This window comes from Berghia stephanieae, chromosome 7, assembly GCF_034508935.2.
Source record: "Berghia stephanieae isolate SIO BIC M18660-M18661 chromosome 7, UCSD_Bste_1.3, whole genome shotgun sequence".
Classification (NCBI taxonomy): Eukaryota; Metazoa; Mollusca; class Gastropoda; order Nudibranchia; family Aeolidiidae; genus Berghia; species Berghia stephanieae.
Window position 1 is genome coordinate 25,814,836 of NC_088366.1, and position 23,031 is coordinate 25,837,866.

Below are 23,031 nucleotides of genomic sequence, written 5' to 3' on the forward strand. Positions count from 1 at the left end.
TTGTATTGATTTCTTTATATCTCCCATAATCAATACTTCATTTGCATTGGCTGGTAGCTGATCTGATCAGGGTGGTGATCCGTGCCCCCAATAATTCCTCGCTGGAGCTATTTATCTGAAAATAGACAGGAAAAGAGAAAATAAAAATGATTTAACTCTGATTGCGAAATTGTGATGCCCTTTTATTTGCTTGTAAAAAAAATCAATTTCTCACGCTATTATTAACCTTTTAAAGGCGAGCATGAAGTTTGTAAAGTAAAAAATAATAAAAAATGATGTTAGACCGATGAAGTTTATGTGTTTTATTAAGGACGGTGGGCATTGTTTCTTCAAGAGCAAAAAAATAAATAAATAAATAAATAAAAAAAAAATAAAATTAATAAAATAAATAAAAATAAAGAAACAAAAAAAAAAAAAAAACAGAAAAAATTACAAGAACAGAAAACCCCCAAACAACTCCCCCCCCCCCCCCCCCCTCAAATAAAAACAATAAAAGAAAGGAAGAAACAAACAAGCAAAATACTTAAATAAGTACAGCATCGACTAAAAGTTCGTATTTCTGACCACATTGATTCAATTTAAATTCAATATTTGGTATCTGGTAAGTCACGATATATTACCGAATTGAGACGATGGATCACATATTATGAAGTCGGGGTTTGAGTGAGTGAAAATAGTTCCCGCCATTAGAAGGTTAAAATGAATACAAATCGGTCTGTGGCATTTCAAAAGATGTGTGGCGATAGAGGTGGTAAAATTTATGGCGAAAGGGATGACGATAACGAGCGCACTAATGGTACAGCGGTGATGATGGCCTTCTCATTGATGACATGCATTTAATTAAAATACTCAACAGTTCTGCCAACCTGATCTCTTTAATCTGTGGTTCTGTCTGCCAGACCATGCGTCCAAACATACAAAGTATGTGTAATTTCAACTTTTAAAATAGCCTGATTGAGAGAATTTAGTTAAATTCAATCACCCGACTGGCGGCCCAAAAACAATAACAAAGAGCTGAGTGACGTCATCTTAATGTATTCTATACAGAATATTCCATCAGCGGATGTTATTTTACTATTAAGAGATTTTCCCTCCGAAGCCAGTTTAAATCTTAGGCTAAGTCCGTTTAAAGTTTCAATTTAAAATTCGAATCGCAAAACTTTTATTCAATTCTTATGCATTAAATTTGTTAATGAATTTTTAAATCTGAAAATTTATTTTTTTAAAATATACCCATCATTCTTTAACCCTCCCCTTACCAACCATAGGAAAATCGTCACATTCGTTACGATGCAACCGACAATTATCTCATTCTGATTTCTCTTGTACATCATAAAATTTAAAGAAATGCTTTGATTACAGCTATAAATACTAAACACTGTGCTGCAGACATCATTTTGCTGAACAACATTCTGTATAAAATGCACTTCTTACTATTTTGTTTGATTCGGAAAAGTCTATTTTTGTGTCGGGTGGGTGTGAATATCCGGGGGAAATTCTAATAATGGCCGGTAAGGAGAGAGTTAAGAAGAAGAGAAAAAAAACAGAAACAAAAACACGCGTTCTTTCAAAATAGCTTCTTCAAATGAATAATCGATGGAGACGTGAGGTGAAAAAATGTAGATTGGGTGCGGTTTTGTGGACCAATAAGTAGTATGATATGGCAATCGCCGTTGAACCCGTGGATCCCAGGTTCAAGTCCCGCTGGGGACGGCGCAAATCTGATTCCTTGGAAAATGCTCTTTGCTCAAGTTCTCTCACAGTACTCATGTGTTATATGAGTACCTGGACCGTGACAGTGAAAAAAAAATGTAATATCTACTCATTGACAACATGTCTCGTCCTACATGTTTAGGGTCGTTGCTGGCTGATGACCTCTTTAAAGCGATTTCAGCACATTTAGTGGATACGGAGCTATATAAAAGCTTGTGTTTTATAGTTTTATCATCACGTGGAAGAAAACTTCTTTTTCAATATTATTTCGCCAGTTCCATCAAATATATAGATTTTAAAAATAAATAAGTAAATAAAAAAAATAGATAAATACATAAATTAATTAATTAATTAATAATTAAATTAATAAATAAATGAAAATGAAGAAATAAAAAAAGACAAAAGTTAAGCAGATGGTCTGCAATGACGTGTATGATAAATCAAATTATTATCTCATTGTTGTAATAAAATACTCTCTAACTATCGAAGATATTCCTCATCACAGATTAAAGTTAGAAATAAGTCCATTATTCTTTTACGACAGTAAACCTGCTAATATATATATATATATATATATATATATATATATATATATATATATATATATATATATATAAATATATTATTATTATTTAAAATATTTACCACAATGTTTGGGGCAGTCTACATCAATGTTTCAGGCTTAATTTGCCATCTTCAGGACTGAGTTGTTTTGTTGAGTCAACAAAACAACTCAGTCCTGAAGATGGCAAATTAAGCCTGAAACATTGATGTAGACTGCCCCAAACATTGTGGTAAATATTTTAAATAATAATTCGCTCCATTACTACATGTCGAGCACTTTTCGTACCATATTTGTATCAAACATGATTCAATATATATATATATATATATATATATATATATATATATATATATATATATATATATATATATATATATATAAACATTTCAAGTATAATTACCATTGTTTAACTTATACAGTACTGTTTCATGTCACTAGGACAATCTATATATATGCATATATATATATATATATATATATATATATATATATATATATATATATAGTAATCCTTGATATATATATATATATATATATATATATATATATATATATATATATACTCGTAGATATGAACTAATCACATCTAATCACTTCAAACATCTAACTTCAGGAAAGAAGCTTTGTGTTCTTTGATTTCAGTATCTAGATATTCAAAGTTGTGTTTTATTTTAATTATTCTTCTACTTAAATTATCAGTTTAGTTGAGTCAGTGGGGTTGTATAAAGTAGAATAAGATGAAGAGGAGGAGGAGGAGGAGGAGGAGGAGGAGGAGGAGGAGGAGGAGGAGGAGGAGGAAGAAGAAGAAGAAGAAGAGGGGAGGGAGAGGGGGCTAGGGGGATGGGGAGAAGGACAAAAAAAATGAGACAAATTCTGTATCAGAGTGGATGACTAATTATATATGGCCCCCATTCCTCGTTGATTCCGTACACAAAACTATTGCATTTCGCTCAGGGGCAAATCATTATTTTGGTTCGGGCAGTGATGAATATCGAGAGGGGTCAGAAAATTAATGGAGGCCCTGCAGAAGACATGCAACGAAAGAAATGATTTAGTTTCAGACATATCCCGTTGAAGGAATAAATTAAGAATTGTGAAGCCAATTAAATAAAGCGACAAAGAGAATAAGTGCGTAAAGTAAACATGCATATCACTTGATTCTAAATGATTCAATTTGACAAAGTATGGGGACTACGGTTCAAAATTCCCTGTCATTTAGCGTAGTCTTGTCGATAAGGTTCATTGCCCTTGCAGAAAGACAATATTTATCAGAGTTCGTTCAAGTATATTGACAAATTGCCTGAACAACAAGTGCTAATGATATGGGAAAAATGGTTATTTCTATTTGATTTGTTAATGGGCAGATAATCAATAACTCTTGGCACAATTAGACCAACAGGACCTTACATTGACAAAACGATGTTTTTAATTTATTTGTGTTGGCCAGAAATTTTATACTTCATGTATAATGAGATTAACATGAACTCTGACTTATCAAAAAGTCTTTAATTTGAAACCATTAGAAATCTCAGGTTTGAAATTGTGTTTGACAAATTAGGGGTTTATCTTTATCTATGGATATATAAAGAAAAAAACAGTTTATGTTCAAAATGAAAACTATGTATATTCAGTATACCATTTCGTTGTGACTATTTGAGGACGTCCCAAGACTCATTACGTTTATAAATACCTTGTGTAAGCGATGGATTGTGAGCACTTCTCTCTACTTTTGTTGGGTTTTTTTTTTTTTTGTTTTTTTTTTTTGTTTTTTTTTTTCACCAGCAATCATATTGATTATATGATTTTAGATTAAGCCCATACTGATTGGTTAGTGAAAACAGAAGTAGGAAAAAAGAACCCCCCCCCCCCCCCCTCCCCAGGTAAATCACCTTACGACGCATTAACATTATAGGACGTACAATGACAAAACAATCTTGTCATTTTGACCAGCAATTTTAAACTTCAAATTAAGAATAAAGATTAACCCCCCCCCCCCCCACCCCCACCCCCACGCTATACTTTTTAGATGTCTCAATTTTAGAAGGTTTTTTTTTTTTTTAGGATCATCTCCATTCATCGATATTTGAGATTGAAATTCCAGGCTAAAATTATAAAGGTTGTTTTATCAGACAATATCGGATTTCTGCTTTCCGGAGGCTCTCTGAGTGAACGACACTTCACTTTGTTAACACATTGTTCGTTATATAACCTGTTGATTATGATTATGTTGTGTAAAAGGGTACCGTCAGGGAGCAAAGAAAATATGACAATCAAGTGATATTATGTCACGGTGTGACAAACATTAGGTTTGTCTTTGTGAAGTGGACCGTGTATTCTAAAGAAAGAATGTGTGTAAGATCCCAAAAGAGGGAGAGAGAAGGGATGGGATGGGGGCTTGTCATCATCATCATTATTATTATTATTATTATTATTATTATTATTATTATTATTATATTATTATTATTATTATTATTGTTATTATTATAATCATTATTATTATTATTATTATTATTATTTATTATTATTATTATTATTATTATTATTATTATAATAATAATAATTATTATTATTATTATTATTATTAGTAGTAGTAGTAGTAGTAGTAGTAGTAGTAGTAGTAGTAGTAGTAGTAGTAGTAGTAGTAGTAGCAGTAGTAGTAGTAGCAGTAGTAGTAGTAGCAGTAATCATAGTAGTAGTAGTAGTAGTAGTAGTAGTAGTAGTAGTAGTAGTAGTAGTAGTAGTAGTAGTAGTAGTAGTAGTAGTAGTAGTAATAGTAGTAGTGGAGAACCCGCAATTTCTGCAGGGGAATATTAGGTATACAAGCAGGCACTATCAATTTTTTTAATTATTATATTCCTGTTTTGCGGAAAATAACATAGATCGAGCGAATCTTTTCAGCCATCAACTACAAAAATCGTTCAACTAAAAATGATCGGAATTAAAGAGGTTAACCCTTATAAGTTGAATAAACTAAGCGCATACATTTTAATAAAAGTTGTCCTTCAGAGCTATTAGCCCATGAAGCCGGAGTTTATCTCGGTTTCCATAGCGTCAAACGGATAATAACAAAAAACTGCTTCCCACCCATTGGGTATGACGCTTATCAATCGCAAAATACTATCCACCACACATAATAGACCCAGCCTCCCAATCCCAGCTGGGTGGACATTGGGGTCAGAAAAAAAAATCTCGAATTCACCGAGGATTTATCTTGGTCACTTTTTGTGATTTGCCAATTGAACTGAGGGAACTACGCTTTAATGGAAACTTTAAATTAAATCAGATTATAGTATAACAGTAGATGAGCTATAAAATCAATTGTAAGCATCAGGTTCACCCCAAGATATTAGAAAGTTAACGACTCCCAACCTACCGAGATCGACGAACGACGTGGAAGAAACGGGGACCTAACCTCAGGTCTCTCAGGACAGAATTTCGTTTTCTTCACGGTCGTTCGTCGATCGCTGTAGTTGAGAATGTAATCGTTAACTTGCTAATACTATTTGAAACGGCTGGACACATTTATGTAGACAGATTGATAACATGATATACAATTCTTGACACATACCTGAATGAGTGGTAAATTATTCAATTAACACATAATATTTCCTTCACGAAAACCCCACTCTATCTGTCATGCAAGTGTTTATATTTCCGATCACTATTGATTGTACTGTTTCACCTTCTCCTGCTTCATATACATAGGTACAGATTTCGGTTATGGTAGGTATTGTGTCGGATTGAATCTGTGTATGTGTATCTGGGTTTGTATGTGTGTCTGTGTCATGTATATGTAAGTGTGAGTTTATGTACTATTGGGTGTGAGGTACTTTGATGGTGCCTTGTGCCTTTTCTAGTCTCCCACCAGACCCTTTAATCGATAAATACGTAACAGGAATGTTTTCTTTCGTCCCAATTTTCCACTACTTCCAATTAACAGATTTTTCTTCGTCTATCTATATTTGTTTGTTTGTTTGTCTGCCTGAGCGCTTGTTTGGGTCTTTATGTCTTCTGTTGACGTTCAAAATCGTAATGAGTTCACAGTTGCTGGGTGATTGTTTTAGTTCATAACGGAAACGAAGTTTGGGTTTCAAAACGCAAGAATGCGAAAATTTATGATCTATGACCAAACGATTTTGTTGGGGTTTTTTCTGATTAGAAGCTTTTAAAAAGCTTTTACTGGCGCTCTTTGTCTCCTTTCGTGTTTGAGTCATATTCCAGGATTGACTATTTGACACTGAAAGAAAAAATAATATCCGTGTACACTTAAAATCATTACACAAAGGGATAAAATTATCTTAGTTGATCTTATGGTAATTGAGAATAATTTACATTTGTTTGAGGGGTGTTCAGTACTTGGCAACAATGAAAACATCACATTAATAATCACAATAATAAATACACGCGTGAAATGGTTCAAAGCTGATTTAAAATTTATACAATAATAATAATATGCTCCCAATTTTCCAGTTTCCCTATTGCCGGATTTGTGTAATGGCATAGTTGGTGTCCCTAATCGTTTGTAGATTCGGCATTCCACCGTGGTGTATTGTTCCTACTGGTGCCGTCTGGTTCCTTATAATATTATTCTAATTCTCTCTCTCTCTCTCTCTCTCTCTCTCTCTCTCTCTCTCTCTCTCTCTCTCTCTCTCTCTCTCTCTCTCTCTCTCTCTCTCTCTCTCTCTCTCTCTCTCTCTCTCTCTCTCTCTACCGGCATGGTTTCTTCCAGGTGACTTTAAACAATAATAACCAGAAACGCAATACAATCGATTATTTCTCAAACCTCATAAGAACAAAATTTCACAAAAAGACCCATTACGAACCTTAACCCAATATTATTCCACCGAATTTTTTTTTTCTTATCATTACCTATCCTTGATTACCTGTTAACTATAATATACAATTAGTTGAATAGGCAGTAGCTGCAAACACTTGCCATTAGACCAAATTCAACGACAAGCCCCAATGGCCTCTTTCATACCTATTCTACCGTGAAATTAAAGACAGAACACATTTTTTAAAGGGAAAAAAATTTCAGAAAACGTTTACGGTCCTCTGAAATGACCATGTAGATACTATTGTTCAAAAATATTTAAAACATCACTTCAAAAGAAGTCTTTTATACAAATTGGGGTCATTTTGATCCATCGATATAATAACAATACGTCATCTGGCCTAAATTGTACATTAAAAAAAGTTTTCTCTCATTGCACCGCAATGTTATTTAGTCCCATACAGACAAGTCAAACCCCCTGCATAAATCGGATCAGCCAATCGAATTCTAATTAGGTGCTTTCCTATTGACTAAATGGCAGCCAGGACTCTCACGAACAAGTTAGAGATAAGATGTTTTAGGTGGTAAATTGTTCTTACTGCTAAATGCCCTCAGTCACTGGCCGAAAAAAATTGCTTTTCTATGATATTATTCCAAGGAGACTATCAAAACCTGCTATAATGTGACATCCGGAAAGATAATGATACATTTTTTCAATCATTTGGACACATTGGAATCACCACAGGAAAGCTTAACTCCTACAAAACTCTCACAGTATTTCTTTATAAAGCAAAGTAAATATCCAAAAAATGGATATTTTCCCTGAATGATAAAAATAAAGAGACTAAACAGGGATTTTGTGATCCATTCTTTCATTCTTGCCCAGAAGTTCAAAATACATATTACCTTGTTGCCTTTCTTTGAATTTTTGCCATTAAATATTTGAGATATGTGACCCATCGTCTCAAAACGGTATTTGGTCGGGATGAACCAGATGACGAATTTTAGGGTTAAAAATGATCGGAAACCTATCATTTCATTTTCGTCACTTTTTCTTTCAAATTACGGAGTACGAGTATTTTTACCGTGTAATGGTTGAAAAGGTTACCAACCACTCTTTAAATCTGTTTATTCTCTCGACATAATATGACAATTACAACTAAAACTTGTCTTCAGTTTTTAGAATATTTTCTATCATGTATTTCGCTGTGTCTATTGTTGTTGATGTTCTCTTTTTATGATGATGGAGAGGGGGGTGCCATTTATTCCTGAGTCTTTGTATCTGTAGTCAGGACTGTTTCTTGAGCAGTGTTTTGCATTATTTCCTTCAAGTGTCTGCGTTGCTTCTTTGATATAGAGCCTTACCAGCCATTTCAGAATTTTCACCGCCTTTTTTAAATTGAATTTTCTTACCCAACCAGAAAAGCAACAAGTACATTCTATATATAATATAGATCAGCAAAATGAACTGTACAACACAGTGTCAAGTTTTTATAACTATAACAACAAATTTCCTTTAAATTTTGTGATATGCAAAAGAAATCAGAAAGATAAAATTGTTGGTAAGGATAGGGTTAATCCACGTATCTTGATTGCTCTTTTCTATGGCTTTATGAGCTTTGATCTTGTCATTCTGATTTTGCTTTCATATCACTTGTGATGTTATATTCAACTGTTTTCTTTATTTGATGTGATAAAATCTTTTTTAAAGGATTTTTTTTTTCGCTACATTTTCTTAATTATTTTCAAAAATGCTATCAATGACACATCTAGAAATCATAATAATGTTGTCTCAAAACCGATATTTTGACCCCGATTTTCCGAATCCAGATCCATAGCTCCACTTAACCGGTAAACTTCCGTACTCTGGAGAGACACGTATTTAAAAGTTTGGCCCTGCCCCCTATGTCAACACCCCAGTGAAACAGTAATACACCACTTGCTTGAATGTCAACCTCTTGAAGACCTGAGATGCACATTCCTCCCACCAAATCCAAGCATGAGTAACACACTTTATAGTCACCTGGAACAACTACAAAAGACATCTAACTTCTACGTCATGGCACAAGACCGAAGGGCTAGAGCTCAGGTGGTCGATGGTTCGGATAAGTAAGTAAGTAAGTAACAGTTTGGCCAGAAAGCACGCCCTTACGTGGTCCCATGTTTGACAATTTTTGCCAAGATGGGGATCATTTAAATCGATCGATATTTGAAGGACGAATTTTCTGGCCAAATTTTAAAAGCTTGCATTTCCAGAGTACGGCAGTAAACTGGTTAAATATGTTCCCTCAACAGTATAGTATTTGCAGTTATAACCCATTTAATCTGTTGGTAGGTTCTGTTATTTTCTTCGCTGTGTCCCTTTGCTGCTGTTGCTGCTGCTGCTGCTGTTGTTGTTGTTGTTGTTATTGTTGTTGTTGTTGTCTTTGTTGTGCGGATTTGTGGTTTTGTGGTATGGCACTCGCTTTCGGATCGGAAACGCTGGGTTCGAGTCTCACTCGGCACATAGTTGAGTCCTTGGAAAAGGCCCTTTACCTGCATTTTCTCACCGTACTCAGGTGTTAAATGAGTACCTAGCAGCTAATAGCGTTGTCTCTGTCGAAAAATATTGTTACATCGCCTAACAGGCGCCATGTCTCGTTACATGTTACCTGTTGCTTCAGGAACCCTTTGTATAGAGCTTTGAGCACTTTTAGTGGATATTGCTCTATATAAAAGCTCATGCTCAAGTTGTTGTAGTTGTAGTCGTCATCGTTGTTGTTCTGTTTTCATTCTTCTTTGGATTAATCGTGACGACTGCAACTACTAACTTACCTGCTATTTTGTCCGATGTATTTTTGTTATTATTGTAATCGTTGTTCTTCTTTTTGTTCTGTTTTCTCTTGTCTTTTTTTTTTTTTTTTTTTTTTTTTGTCTTTTAGTCTTTTTTATTTAGAGTGTCAATGTCTCTAGAGCAGTGGGTTTTTTTTCCTGCTAAAGGATAGAATGGCTCCTTTGATGTTTGAAGCAATGCAATGTAATAATTGTTCGTTTATATGACATCCTTTACGACTTTGATCTCGATTATGACGCTATTGATAATAAAAATGTTGCGCTTAGTTTTCATAAACATTTCATGGGGCACAGTGGCTCAGTGGCACAGTCTTTGCTTCGCATCCGACAGGTACCGAGTTCGAATACCCGCTGCGCTGTGCGGCATTGTGCAAGACACAGCTAGGTTTACTGCACTGCACTGCGGCTGACGCCTGGGTTATAACAGTCTTCCCTTGGAATAGACCCTGAAGACAAATTTCCCGAATGGGATGAATAAAGGGATTAATTTTTTTTTCAAATATAAAATAATAACCGTATTATAATGTTTTACTGCATTTCTCAACTTGTGTCAAATGCTTCGTTCTAATCGATATCCTTGGTTCACATTTCCGGTGATCTATCTATAGATTCAAAGTACATCCAGTGTCCTCCTCTCTGGTATGAAACTGTCATGTCAGATTGTTATTGTTGTTGTTGTTATTATTGTTGTTTTTGTTTTTTTGTTTTTGTTTTTGTTTTTTAAATTAAACGGGTTTTTGTTTAGAGCAATATATGTCATGGGTTTCATTACCATTTTATTAAAAGAATAGCCCGTTGTTTTCTTACTTTCTTTATAAAGATTTTATTTGTGATTTGATTCATTTCTCTTAGTGTGTGTGTGTGTTGGGGGGGGGGGGGGTGTCCTGTGTCTATGTGAAGGTGAGTAAAAAAAATATTGCGTAATATTCACAAAGTGTGCTCACAACACTTTTCAAGGGATTCCAAACCAACTGCACACGTAACAGCGTGGACGAGATATGGCGTCTGTCATTATTATTATTATTATTATTATTATTATTATTATTATTATTATTATTATTATTATTATTATTATTATTATTATTATTATTATTATTCATCTCATCATCATCATCATCATCATCATCATCATCTATCATCATCATCATCATCATCATCATCATCATCATCATCATCATCATCATCATCATCATGTATTATCTCATTCATTCATCTCATTCATATATCATCATCATCATCATCGTCATCATCATCATCATCATTATTAACATTATTATTATTATTATCATTATTATTATTATTATTATTATTATTATTATTATTATTATTATTATTATTATTATTATTATTATTATTATTATTATTATTATTATTATTATTATTATTATTATTATTATTATTATTATTATTATTATTATTATTATTATTATTATTATTATTATTATTATTATTATTATTATTATTATTATTATTATTATTATTATTATTATTATTATTATTATTATTATTATTATTGTTGTTATTTTCCCTCTCTAACATACGACCGGTAGCTTTACAACCACTGTCGCCCACTTTTCACATATTAGCCTAATAATCACTTCATTCGAATGTCAAAATCGAAAGTATGTCCACAACAGCAACTTTATTACGAAGTATGGCATTTGTTGTTTTTCATTTCTTAAACTAAAGGCTTTTTTCCTATTTTTGAAATCATTTTACCTTAAAATATACGGTTTTTGATTATACTTTAAAAATGTCACTCGGGCATGATACGGAGCTAAGGCGATTCGTGACGGAGAAAAGTTGAATAAGCAGTCTAACTTAACTCTAACTCGAGAGTCTAGACTGAGACGTCTAGACGTCTAGACATATCTCTAGATAGATCTATAGAGTTACTGTCTAAGTCTAATCAACTTTAATCTTAAAACTAAAACGCATGAGTTTGAGACAAAGCCCGATACAACTTTCGGCTACACTTTCAAATGTGTCCGGCACCTACATTACTTCCAATTTGTTAGTGCTCCATTCCCAGTGTCAGTGTTAATGTTAAATTTAAATTGGTTGGCACACCACTTTTTCTTTTCTGAGTTGTTTCTGTCCGCTGTCACCACATTCACGAGTCACGTTTCACAAAGAAGTGTGCTAAAAATTGTACTATTCAGTGTTGGATATCTTGCTGTATGTTTTCAGTACTATTAGAATAAAATAGATGAAAGATCAGAGTGAGAGATAAATTTGATGTAAATTTTTGATATGGTTATTGAATGGTGGATAATAGAAGATGGCAATGATAGTCAATATATTCTTCCCTCTTTAATCTTTACCGTTAATGATCAACCACATTTAGAGACGGATGTAAAGGCTATGACTATGACTATGATGAAAAAAAAAACAAAAAACATTGATTTAAAAGAGGGTTTTGATAATGATGAGTAAATAGTCTATCTAGAGTATTTGAAAACAAATTATATTATGTATGGCCTCCTCTATTCGCAGTAGTAGTACTGCAAATAGTGATTTCCTCTATTCCCAGTACTACTGCGAATGATGATTTCCTATATTCGCAGTAGTACTGCGAATAGTAGATAGGGTTCGAGTTCATTATTCACAGTAGTTCTGCAAATAGTAGATATCATTCATTTCACTTAGAATTTGCAGTAATTCTGCAAATGCGGGTTCGCTGTCTTTACGAGCCATTTTAAATTACTTTTAATGATATATACATACATCATTTGAGTAAATAAATCATCTTTTATATGATTATCACTAATTATTTAATTCCCAATTCTTGCCCCCTGACTAGAAAAAACTGCAATTTGTAAAAGATTACAATGCATATCTAGATTAAATTAAATTTGAGGCCATTCCTTAAAATGTTCAACGTAAAAAAAAAAAACGTTTATGGCTATCCAGCCATGTCAACATGTATTTTTAAAACACAAAATTGGCCATATATATTCATAGTTTTTCCCTCCACATTTGCATTTTTTTCACAAAAAGTTTAGAGAAAAATTATTGAAAATGCTAACGTTTTCAACCATTTTTGTAAGATATGTGTATGTGACAACACTGAATGAAAAGACCATCTGTTTCAAAACATTTAAAAATTACTTAATAGAAATATAGGAGTAGAAATCATCCATTTTGTGAGGATTCTTTTTTTTTTTTCTTTAAATTTGGATTTTTCCTCTAAAGTATACAGATTTGTTTGTTAATTGTTCATGGCATGTCTACAATCATATAGACTCATGAATAGCATTATCTAAATATTGCAATAATTGGAATGTCTGAAAAGTAATAAAGATAGAAATGCAGTTCGGTGCTGAATTCTTTCTCATATTATAAAATGACATTGTAATTGGATTTAAATTCAACAGGATTATTTATTCTTTCCTTCAGCAGATTCAGATAATAGTCACCGATGGTGATAGTACCCAATGGCTGCATTATATATGGATCTCAACTCATCTTCAACCTTCTGGCCATTGTAAATATTTTAACCTATACTACTAATTGTGGAGCGTTTTGTGATCCCAACTCACACACTGGCTTAAATTTTCAAGCAGCAACCACCAGCTGTAGCATGTCTAACTCAGAGAAAGAAAATGAGGACATACCTAGAGCAGAGGGCTCAATTATTACTGTCCACAGGGAGACAGAACAATCCCCTGGCACATGTGGTGTTGTGAATGATATGAGCTCAGATGACGACAGGAGACATATGCCTTATATCAGGAACTCTATGGCAAGAGCTGTCTATATGAAAATGAAAGAAGACGAAAACAACAGAAATGATCGCCATGTCTATGTAAGAATACACATAAAAAAAAAAAAATCCCCATCAAATCAGTAGTTAAATTGGTTCAAAATGATGTCTAAATTAGGCTAAACAGTTATTATAGATCATAAGGCCAATGAATGTAGAATTTATTTGGTTTTCTTTTTATGTAAACAGAGATTAGCAATTGCTTTTTACATTTTAGATAGGTTGTTTTGCTGGTTTCTCCTTTTCTAACTCAAACCTAGCTACCCAATCACTGTTTGGTTGGAAGAAAGGTCTGAACTTGAATCATGTAAATTTATGGACATTTGATCTAAATTTGTATACATAAAATTTGACAACCCCCTTTTTGTTACAAAATCAATGATCCTCAAAGCACCCTCTTATTTAATGCTATTGGTTACTTTTTGGTCCCAGTAAAAAAAATAAAAAATGGTTAAACTTGGTTTATATTAAATAATTAATATCTCCCCACTTTGTGATCTCATGCTTATAACCATTTCTTCTAATCTATGCATAGTATATATTTTCAAAAATCACAATATTTCAGTGGTATCGTATAATTCTGAGCCGATTGTCACCAGCCCTTCAAGAGAAGTTTATCCAATTTGAACAAGATGAGAAAACAGAAGAGTTCCTCACACACTGTGTGGATTTATCCAATGAAATCTTCACTCAACTTTTCCATACCATTGCAAGGACAGTGTTGAAGGTGTTTATGACACAGACTTCAATTAATGGGTAATAATTTTATGGTTGACACGTTGAAAAAAAAAAAAAAGAAAACAGGATCTTTAAAACGATTTTCTTTCTCCTTTTCATCAACACCCCCTTCTGACACCCTTCTCTTTTGCTTTCTTTTACTCCTCTTCTCCTACAACCTCTCCTATTAAAAAATGTGAGCATTAATTTTGTGCAATATTCACTAAACATGCTCAAAAGGGATCCCTAACCACCAGCAACATTTGACATGTAGGACAAAAAATGGATCTTCCAAACCAAAGGCGAATGTTATACCTCTAGCCCATATCGCCTCCTTTACCTCCTTAACTTCCTTGTCCTTTTCTGCTTCCTCCTCCTACTCCTCATTTCCTCTTCCTGCTCCTTACACTCCTCCACCTGATTGTTCTCTTTTTCCCTCTCATTCTCAACTCCTTATTCTCCATCTCTTCCTGTACCTTTTCATCCTTCTCTTCGTACTTCCTCTTACTCTTTCCTGCTTTCTGAGAAAATTTGATGTGCTGGCTCATTGAAGCTGTGGCTCTTAATCATGAATTAAAGTTCAAGTCAACTTTTCTCCATTGTATATCCGGATTTATAATTACAGACCCAACCGCTTCTACCAAAAGAGCAATTGAAGACCATAGTACTAAAAGTATTTAAGTCACATGTTTATGATTGTTTTTTAGCCAATCAGTGATAAACGTAAAGCTTGAGTATCTTAGTTCTCTTACCAATTATCTTAATGATAAACATATCTACGTCCCTCAATTCTATACTACATAATTTTATTTTGTGTCTACTCGCTATAACCAAATCCAAACGTTAACGTTCATTTTCTTAAAACTGTTTCCTTTGTCTTAAGCAGTTTTAGCACTAGGCTCTTCAATTATGAAAAAAAACCAAAAAACATACAAAAAAACTTGAGCTTATATATAGCGCAATAATTACTAAACATGCTAAAAGCGTTTTACAAAGGGTCCCTGACCAATAGCAACACGTAACATGTGTTACATGAGTATTTTTTGTTCCAACAGAGACAACACTGTTAACGGCCAGGTACTCAGAGAATGTGAGTAAAGAGCCTTTTTCAAGGACTCAACTATGCGCCAAGCGAGGCTCAAACCCAGGGCCTTCTGATCCGAAAGCGAATGTCATATCACAAGATCACATAGCTGCACATAACAGGACAATATGACTTGATTTCATTGAAGAAGTATCACTGTTACTGATTTCATAATTAAAAATATCAAGATATGATGTCAGGCTAGAGTGAAATTTAACCTAGGTTGTAAAGTATTTAAATGATTTGAAGTTTACGTAAGTCTCATGAGTCACAGTCTTAAGCTTCTATAAATATTTAATCTTCTATGCACCATTGAAACAAAACCAAAATATCCAGTTCATGCTGTCATCACTTTTTTTCTAAAAGTATTCAGTCCGTGTATTTTTGCTCCTCTTTACTTGATGCAATATATCTTTTAATGTGCTGTAATTACTATTTCCATCTTTCATATTATCATCATAGACTAGACAAATTGAGTTTTCTAATTTTTTTGGTTAAAGGTAAATCAATTGATTGTCAATTTTTTTTTCTCCTTCTTACCCCCCTCCATACCCTTCATCCCCCACCCCTTTTCCCTTTCACAGATATTTACACAGAGGTTCAATGTTCATCTTTTCCTCCCACCACATTGAAAAGTTGCTGGGGATGTCATCATATTATAAGGGAGATAACCTGTTAGATCTTGGTTAGTTTGATAGAATTATGAATGTCTTGTAGCCCATCATTCTCAATGATAATTATACAAAAATGGTGTTGATCGGCTTTTTAGATGTGTAAGCTGCTTACTTTAACGTTGCCCTAGTAAATGAGCAAACAATGTCATTCATGACTTTGGTCTTAATGAGTTTATATTTTAATTATAGCTTAGAAAAATAGAGAAAGTTCATTATTGGATATTCAAGAGAAAATAATGCAAGTTAATTTTTAACTGCCTCTCTTTAATTTTTAGGTGCTGGAGATGGTAAAGTTACAAAGGTACTTGCCCAATACTATAGAAATACATTTGCCACTGAGATATCATCCGTTATGGTCAAGAGATTACGCTCTCATGGATTCAGGTATGACTTAATGTTATAGGTTTAATATTCTTCTTCATTTATACATTGATATAATAAATTGGTATTAGAGTTATTTGCCAATATTCAAATCATTGAGATGAATAATAATAACAGTTATTGTGTCTCATAGTTATTTAAAATAACTTACTATACCCCTTCGCTTTGGGGGAAAATATCAACTTCTATGTCATAATAAAATGAGTAATAAACCAAAGCAAACCAAAAATAAATGAATAAATAGATAATGAATAAACAAAATAAATAAACAGATAGATAAATGAATAGATTTACAAGCAAATTATTGACTTGAAAATAAAAATTTATGAATTTAAAAAAAAAAAGATAGAAAAGAAAAAAACACTCACGCACTTAGTGGGCAACATGCATAACACTAGGAATTCATAAGAGGAGTATAATAATGGTTTTTTTGGACTCCTGCATTTGAAATTTCTAGCCCATTCCCAAATGCGTGCTCCCAGGGTCATGCAATGGCATTGGAAAATTGTTTGAAATTTAAAACTCAGGACTTTTAGAATCTTATATTAAAATATCTTTGTTTTTGTTTGTTTGTTTTGTTTTTTTTTCATTCATACAAAATGAAGAGCTTTTGTCACAGCTTCATATGCATATATGCCAACTCTCCCGATTTGATCGGAAAATTCCTGATCTAGTTTGCCCTGTTCCCTAACTCTCGATTACAGATAGATTTTCCAGATTTAAGCCTCACAGTTTTATTATTTTTAAAAATGAATGTTAATAAACACGATAACCGACAACAACTGAGAAATATAGAAATACATTTTATTCATCACGATTACGTTTGATATTTGATATTATTATATAGTATATATGGTATAAGGGGACTCATTCTCAAGTATTCATTTGATCTGGTAAAAGCAACAGGATAACATCATCTTGTAAGAATGATATACTAAAGTGAAAAAACAAACCCAACACCCCCCCCCCCCCCCTCCCTTTCCCACAAAAACAACACATTTTCTACAAAATAGACTGTAAGTTATTCTTTTCGTTTATTTGCCAATTGAAGTTGTTATCAGTGTAGCAGGCTCAAGTTTGACAAATCTAAAATTCCCTATTTGACATTGTGAAAAGTTGGCAAGACTTCATATTTATATTCAAGGTAAAATTCTAGCTCTTGATATTCCTTTTTTAAATTTTTTTTTTAAATGACCCACTGCATGAAAAGTGTATTATGGTACGATGATTTAGTTGGTAAAACCTGATTTTATAGTCAAAATTATAAATCTTTGATCAGTTTTATATGTCTTATTGAACACAATTGTCATAGTTTCCTTAAGTGACAAAAACTGAAATCTTATGTTTTTCATCACTTTTACTTAAAAATCATTTTTAAGTTCAATGGTTTAGATAGAAATAACAATAAATGAAGCGGGTAGAAAAGTGCCTGAAGGCAATAGAGAATAAAACCTATCTATTGTCTTATGGTACTTTTCTACTCATTTCATTTCTTGTTATTTTCAACATAAGTTCCTGCCCCATACACTTTTCTGAAATCCTGGATCTCTAAAACCTTTAAAATAAATTTTTATCCTTTCAGTGTGCTGGGTTTAGATGAATGGTACAATAACGATGGCCTGAAATATGATTTGATCAGCTGCCTCAATCTTATTGATCGATGTGACAGACCCATGAAGCTGTTGGCCGATATTCGCTCATCTCTTGCCCCAAATGGAAGGGTTTTGTTGGCGGTTGTCATTCCATTCAAGCCATATGTAGAATTTGGTAAGTAGTTGAATCACACTTTATTTAGATAAATAGTATGAAATTATTTGAATTTTAAATGGCTCATTTTTATTTATTTATTGTGCGGTGCTCAATAATGCCCCTTTCAACCACCCATCTGGATATAAAGTTTACAATAATTTGTGTCGGTCAGGGGTCTTTTTATACTAGCACTATTACAACCCAGAGGATAGTCTATTACTCATTCAAACTTAAGTGAAATGTTGTTAAGTGTAGAAAATGCCAAGGACAAAACTTTAGTGCCAAACAAAATTCTAGACAGACTCTGGATTAATATAGATCCCTTTGTGAAACAAACGCTGTTCCTACAGATCTATCAGGACCCCAAATATCACAAAATACATTACATAATTAATATTTTCTCCTAAAGGTAATTATCATTTTTTTTCAGTATCATGTTTTAATCAAAGAAAGAAAGTTTAGATTTATGTTTCAAAATATATTGAAAGAATTCAGTTTTAGATTTAAACACCCCCCCCCCCCTCCAAAAAAAAAAGATATAACAATACCAAAACCACGCTAATTATTTCTTTCCAATAACCGGTCTTAAAGATGATAATGATCTTCTGTTGTTTTAGTCTCCGGTTGGAGACCATAACAATGTTAAATTAAAATTTCTATTTTCAGAATCTGAGACCCACGAACCCACTGAGTTGATTCGAGTAAAGGGAACTAACTTTGAAGAGGAAGTGGAACAATTCTACCATCTTTTTAGTCAATCAGGCTTCAGTGTAGAAGCCTTCACCCGTTTGCCTTATCTGTGTGAGGGAGATATGCACCATTCCTATTATGTCTTGTCAGATGCTGTCTTCGTGTTGAAGAAGAAAGATGACGAGCCATCATGATTATTGTTACTATTATTTATTTATTCATATTTTGTAGAGACATTTTTTTTATTTTTGTATTTATCAGTAAGAGTTGAAGGGGCCAAATCTCTTGTGCTATTTCAACTGAGAAAAAAAATATTACATTGCTTGAAATTTGGAACATATTAGAATTTTACCATGTTTGATTTTGGGGCAGGGGGGGGGGGGGGGGGTGGAAGGATACATCATGCCGATTATTCTGATTTTGGCTGCAGTAACCAAATATTTAGGAATGATTTTACCAGATAGTGGTTAGCGATTATGATTGACAAAAAAGAAAAAAACAATTCTAGAACAATAGAACAAAGTACTTCTCAGTTGAAGATATAGAAATTAAAATCTTCAATGATTAGAACACTGTGACATGTCATGCTGTTTAAGGTTAATAGCTGGTTTCTAAAGTTCTTATCACAATGTGGACTTTTATATACATTACTAGTAAGCATAACTCTTTCTTCTAATTTGAGTGTGTACCAAACGCTTCCCGACAGATCCAAGGCGGTTAAATTCGAGCATATCTGTACATTTAGACATTTTAGAATATATATTGCAACTCACTCCCCTTTCAGATAAATAGAAGATAGCCAGATAACTGGCATTACGTGCGTAGGTCTATTTCTTTACAATTTTTTGGTATGTTTTCTTTTATACAAATAATAAAAGCTTAACATCAGCGATTAATATTTTAAATTCTTCCCATTAGTAGAGAGTATTTTATATAGATTGCCATGATTTTGAATTGGTAGATATTCTTGGATAAAGAGTTAATACTTTTTTAATTAAAACGATTTTATCTCCTTTGATGAAGATGTCTTTCTCTTCATTCACTTGTTTGGGTTTTAAGTCAAGGTTTATGTACTTGCACATATTTTGTTGAGTATTGGTTGATTCAATTTGTTTGCTGTGTGCAGAATATGTTTGCTTTGATCCACATTTTAAATTTCAAAGCGTGATGAACTACACATCTCTGCGTTTGCCTTTTGTCAGAAAATCAAAGTATTGGCAGCACCTTTTCCTTACAGTGACTACTGTGTACATACTCACCCCATTATGTATATATATATTAGTTTTATTTTATCAGGTTGAAGATGATAAGAAATAACCAAAGATTCTAATTTAGTAATTGTGTCATTACTTATTGAGCAACTCTCTTGCTGCTGTTATTATAGTGCCTTCCATTGAAGAAAATATAATAAATATTTGATTTTAAAGATTAATTTTAAATTGTAACCAAAGTGTTTGATTAAGAATTGTCTTATTTTATGTATTATTTAAATATATTATCTGACTTGATATATAAAAAATTACAGGTGCTTTTTCTGTAGAAGAACTTGGGAATGAAAATGCGACTTTTCATTATGGCAGGGAAGCGTCTTTCCTTGTAGGCAAGGGAGGCCACTCACTCTCTCTTCTATTACCTTATATCTGTTTTCCCTTCAATGTAGCTTTGTATCTTTGTTCTGGTTTTGCCAGGCAGGGGCCTGTCTGTGCGATATATCACTCTTGTATCTACTTCTGATCTCTTTTGAATTCGTCTTCTTTCTCTTATATTTTCTTTAGAAATTGACAGATTGATCTAAATATTTGTAGTTTATTATCTCCCTTGTTGCTGGCGCTGAGGTGACTTTGTATTGTTGTCAGCGCTTCAAGACACCCCTTAAAGCAAAAAAAAACAAACAAATGATTTCGAGTGATGGATATTTTTATCATAAATCCATCTTTTTCTCATAAATCCATCTTTTTATTACCTTTGTTGTTCGATTATTAATATCTATTTTTTTACTTATTGCATTTTTCATGTGCCAATGTCTCAGTTAGACGTGATATTTGTATAGACAATTCTTTCACACTTCTTCAGTTGCTTGCTTAAACGAGTCCTTTCTGTTTTACATTGTCTTGTATGCATGTAAGTGCAAACCCATATTTTAAAATCATTTTTACTGGTGCTGATCTGATTGACTACAGCCACAAGCGCAGAAACAGCTTTAAGACCCCTATTGACAAAAATAACAAATAAAACAACAAACAAGCAATCACAGTGGTTACCGGAAGGTAAATCAAGCACTGTAGAGTTAATTTTAAAACCTACAAAACAAGCAAAAAAGAAAAGAGAATTTAAAACAATTTTGGGGTACGTTTTTTGTTGTTGTTGTTTTATTTTGTTATTGGTTTATATTAAATAATAATTTTTTTTTTTCTGATTTATTATTATATTGTTACTATCTTCCACGTAATAGTATTATTACCATATCGCTGCCTTCAATGTGAAATTTGTTACTTCTGGGTGGGGTTCCCTACCTCCACAGTGGCTAGGGAGGTAAATACCGTGTCTTCTATCTCCTTATATCTGTTTTCCCACATGCTTTCTGTCTTTGTCTTGGTATGAGATTGCTTGGTTTTGTCCCGACCCTGGCCAGAGTCCTTGGCTGGGAGAGAAACAGTCAAATGCATAGTTATTGTTTTGGGAGATTTTTTTTTCATTGTAAATCATCTCTCTGTTATGTATTATTATATTTGTTATTTTTAATGTAAGCATTTGAGTGTATTCCTCTTTGTTGGATCTTGTGCTTATGTCTGGGTGAGACTTATAGGTGATCTCAGACTAAGTACATTGATGGTATGCTCTTGGAATCCACATCTGATCCCTATTTGTTCCCAATTCCCCTTTGTCTTACTTTCTCTTGGGTTCTTTAATTGTAATTCTAGAACTTTCTACTATCCCATTTTCTTCCTTTTTACTGGCGCTGATATAACCTAAATGTGTTGTAAGCGCCGTAAAACCCTTAAAAACAAACAAATTTGTTTCTTAATGACTAGATAAGCTTTAAAAGATCTTGAAAATTCATTTTATTGTTGATACTATTTTATTATTATTATTATTATTATTATTATTATTATTATTATTATTATTATTATTATTATCATTATTATTATTATTATTATTATTTAATAATTACTATTATTATTATTATCATCATCATCATCAATTTTATCATTATTATCATCATCATCATTTTTTGTGTTTATCATTCCATGAGCTATTATAAAAACATTATGTCATTTTCATTAAATTTTATTTTTGATATCACAAAGTCAAGCCATATGTTGCTTGTTTTGTCTCTCTCTCTCTCTCTTTTTTTGTTGTTTTTGTTTCGGTTTTGTTTGGGTTTTTTCCTCTAACCTTTGGAAAAGCAATGGTCTCAAGAACTTAGTCGATACATAACTTGATGAAGTTTTATCTGGATCTGTTGGCATCATATATAAATAGTATGCGCCTGGCTAAGAAGCTCACAATCACAACATTGCCATCCGGAAATATTACGGACACACAAAACTATGTGTAACTTTGAACGTTTATATATAGTATGCTCTTGGCTAAGAAGCTCACAACTAGTCCTTTTTCTTAGCGGCAAGTTCCGTGCGTTTTGTGCACTTTTTGTAACCAGCAAACTAAGTATACAAATTGGTGCAGAAAATTATGAAGATTCGAAAAATAGGTGGCTCCAAATACCATTTTTATTCAAAAGACCTTAAAATTCGTCGTAAAGTCTATTGAAAACGCGCACTTTGTGACGTTTTGGCGCTCGATGACAAAAGTATAAAAAACAAACTTTCTCACCCATTAAGAACATCTTGATCAGTTTTTGATCGTGGAGATATTTTTGTTTTAATGTTTTCCATTATTATTTACCAAAAATCTAGCTTTTAATTATTTTAAAACATTTTTTTGTCTTCTGACCGCAGACAAAAACCACAATAAAAATTGTCCTTTTTTGCCCATGCAACAAAACTATGAGTCATTAGGACGACCTATCCTTTACTAAGTATGTACTAGGATGTCTTAGCGCCTGTAAAAGAAAAAAAACAACAA

The 23,031-nt window shown here is 32.9% G+C and overlaps 2 protein-coding genes across 4 annotated transcripts in view; one reads left to right on the top strand and one right to left on the bottom strand.

The window, feature by feature from the left end:
* Positions 1-6,098, bottom strand: part of LOC144976950 (uncharacterized) — a 31,899-nt gene extending 25,801 nt beyond the window's left edge. Inside the window, exons 1-2 of the mRNA XM_078921579.1 lie at positions 5,847-6,098; positions 1-115 (exon numbers count right to left, since the gene is read on the bottom strand). The exon at positions 1-115 is cut by the window's left edge and continues 149 nt beyond it. The gene's annotated coding sequence lies outside the window, so the exon portion shown is untranslated. The remainder of the gene's footprint in view (positions 116-5,846) is intronic.
* Positions 6,099-11,472: 5,374 nt separating this feature from the next.
* LOC144976951 (protein-L-histidine N-pros-methyltransferase-like) lies at positions 11,473-21,269 on the top strand. 3 transcript variants are annotated; one of them, XM_078921583.1, is made up of 7 exons: positions 11,473-11,536; positions 13,284-13,692; positions 14,216-14,406; positions 16,036-16,136; positions 16,401-16,509; positions 18,089-18,273; positions 18,922-21,269. In XM_078921583.1, exons 2-7 carry the CDS (start codon positions 13,306-13,308, stop codon positions 19,137-19,139), a joined length of 1,191 nt encoding a protein of 396 aa, XP_078777709.1. In that variant the 5' UTR covers positions 11,473-11,536; positions 13,284-13,305; the 3' UTR covers positions 19,140-21,269. The 3 variants fall into 3 exon arrangements, with proteins under 3 accessions (XP_078777709.1, XP_078777710.1, XP_078777711.1); XM_078921584.1 differs by having other exon boundaries at positions 11,486-11,536; positions 13,287-13,692; XM_078921585.1 differs by lacking the exon at positions 11,473-11,536 and adding an exon at positions 11,945-12,062 and having other exon boundaries at positions 13,287-13,692; positions 18,922-19,276.
* The last annotated feature ends 1,762 nt before the right edge of the window (positions 21,270-23,031 follow it).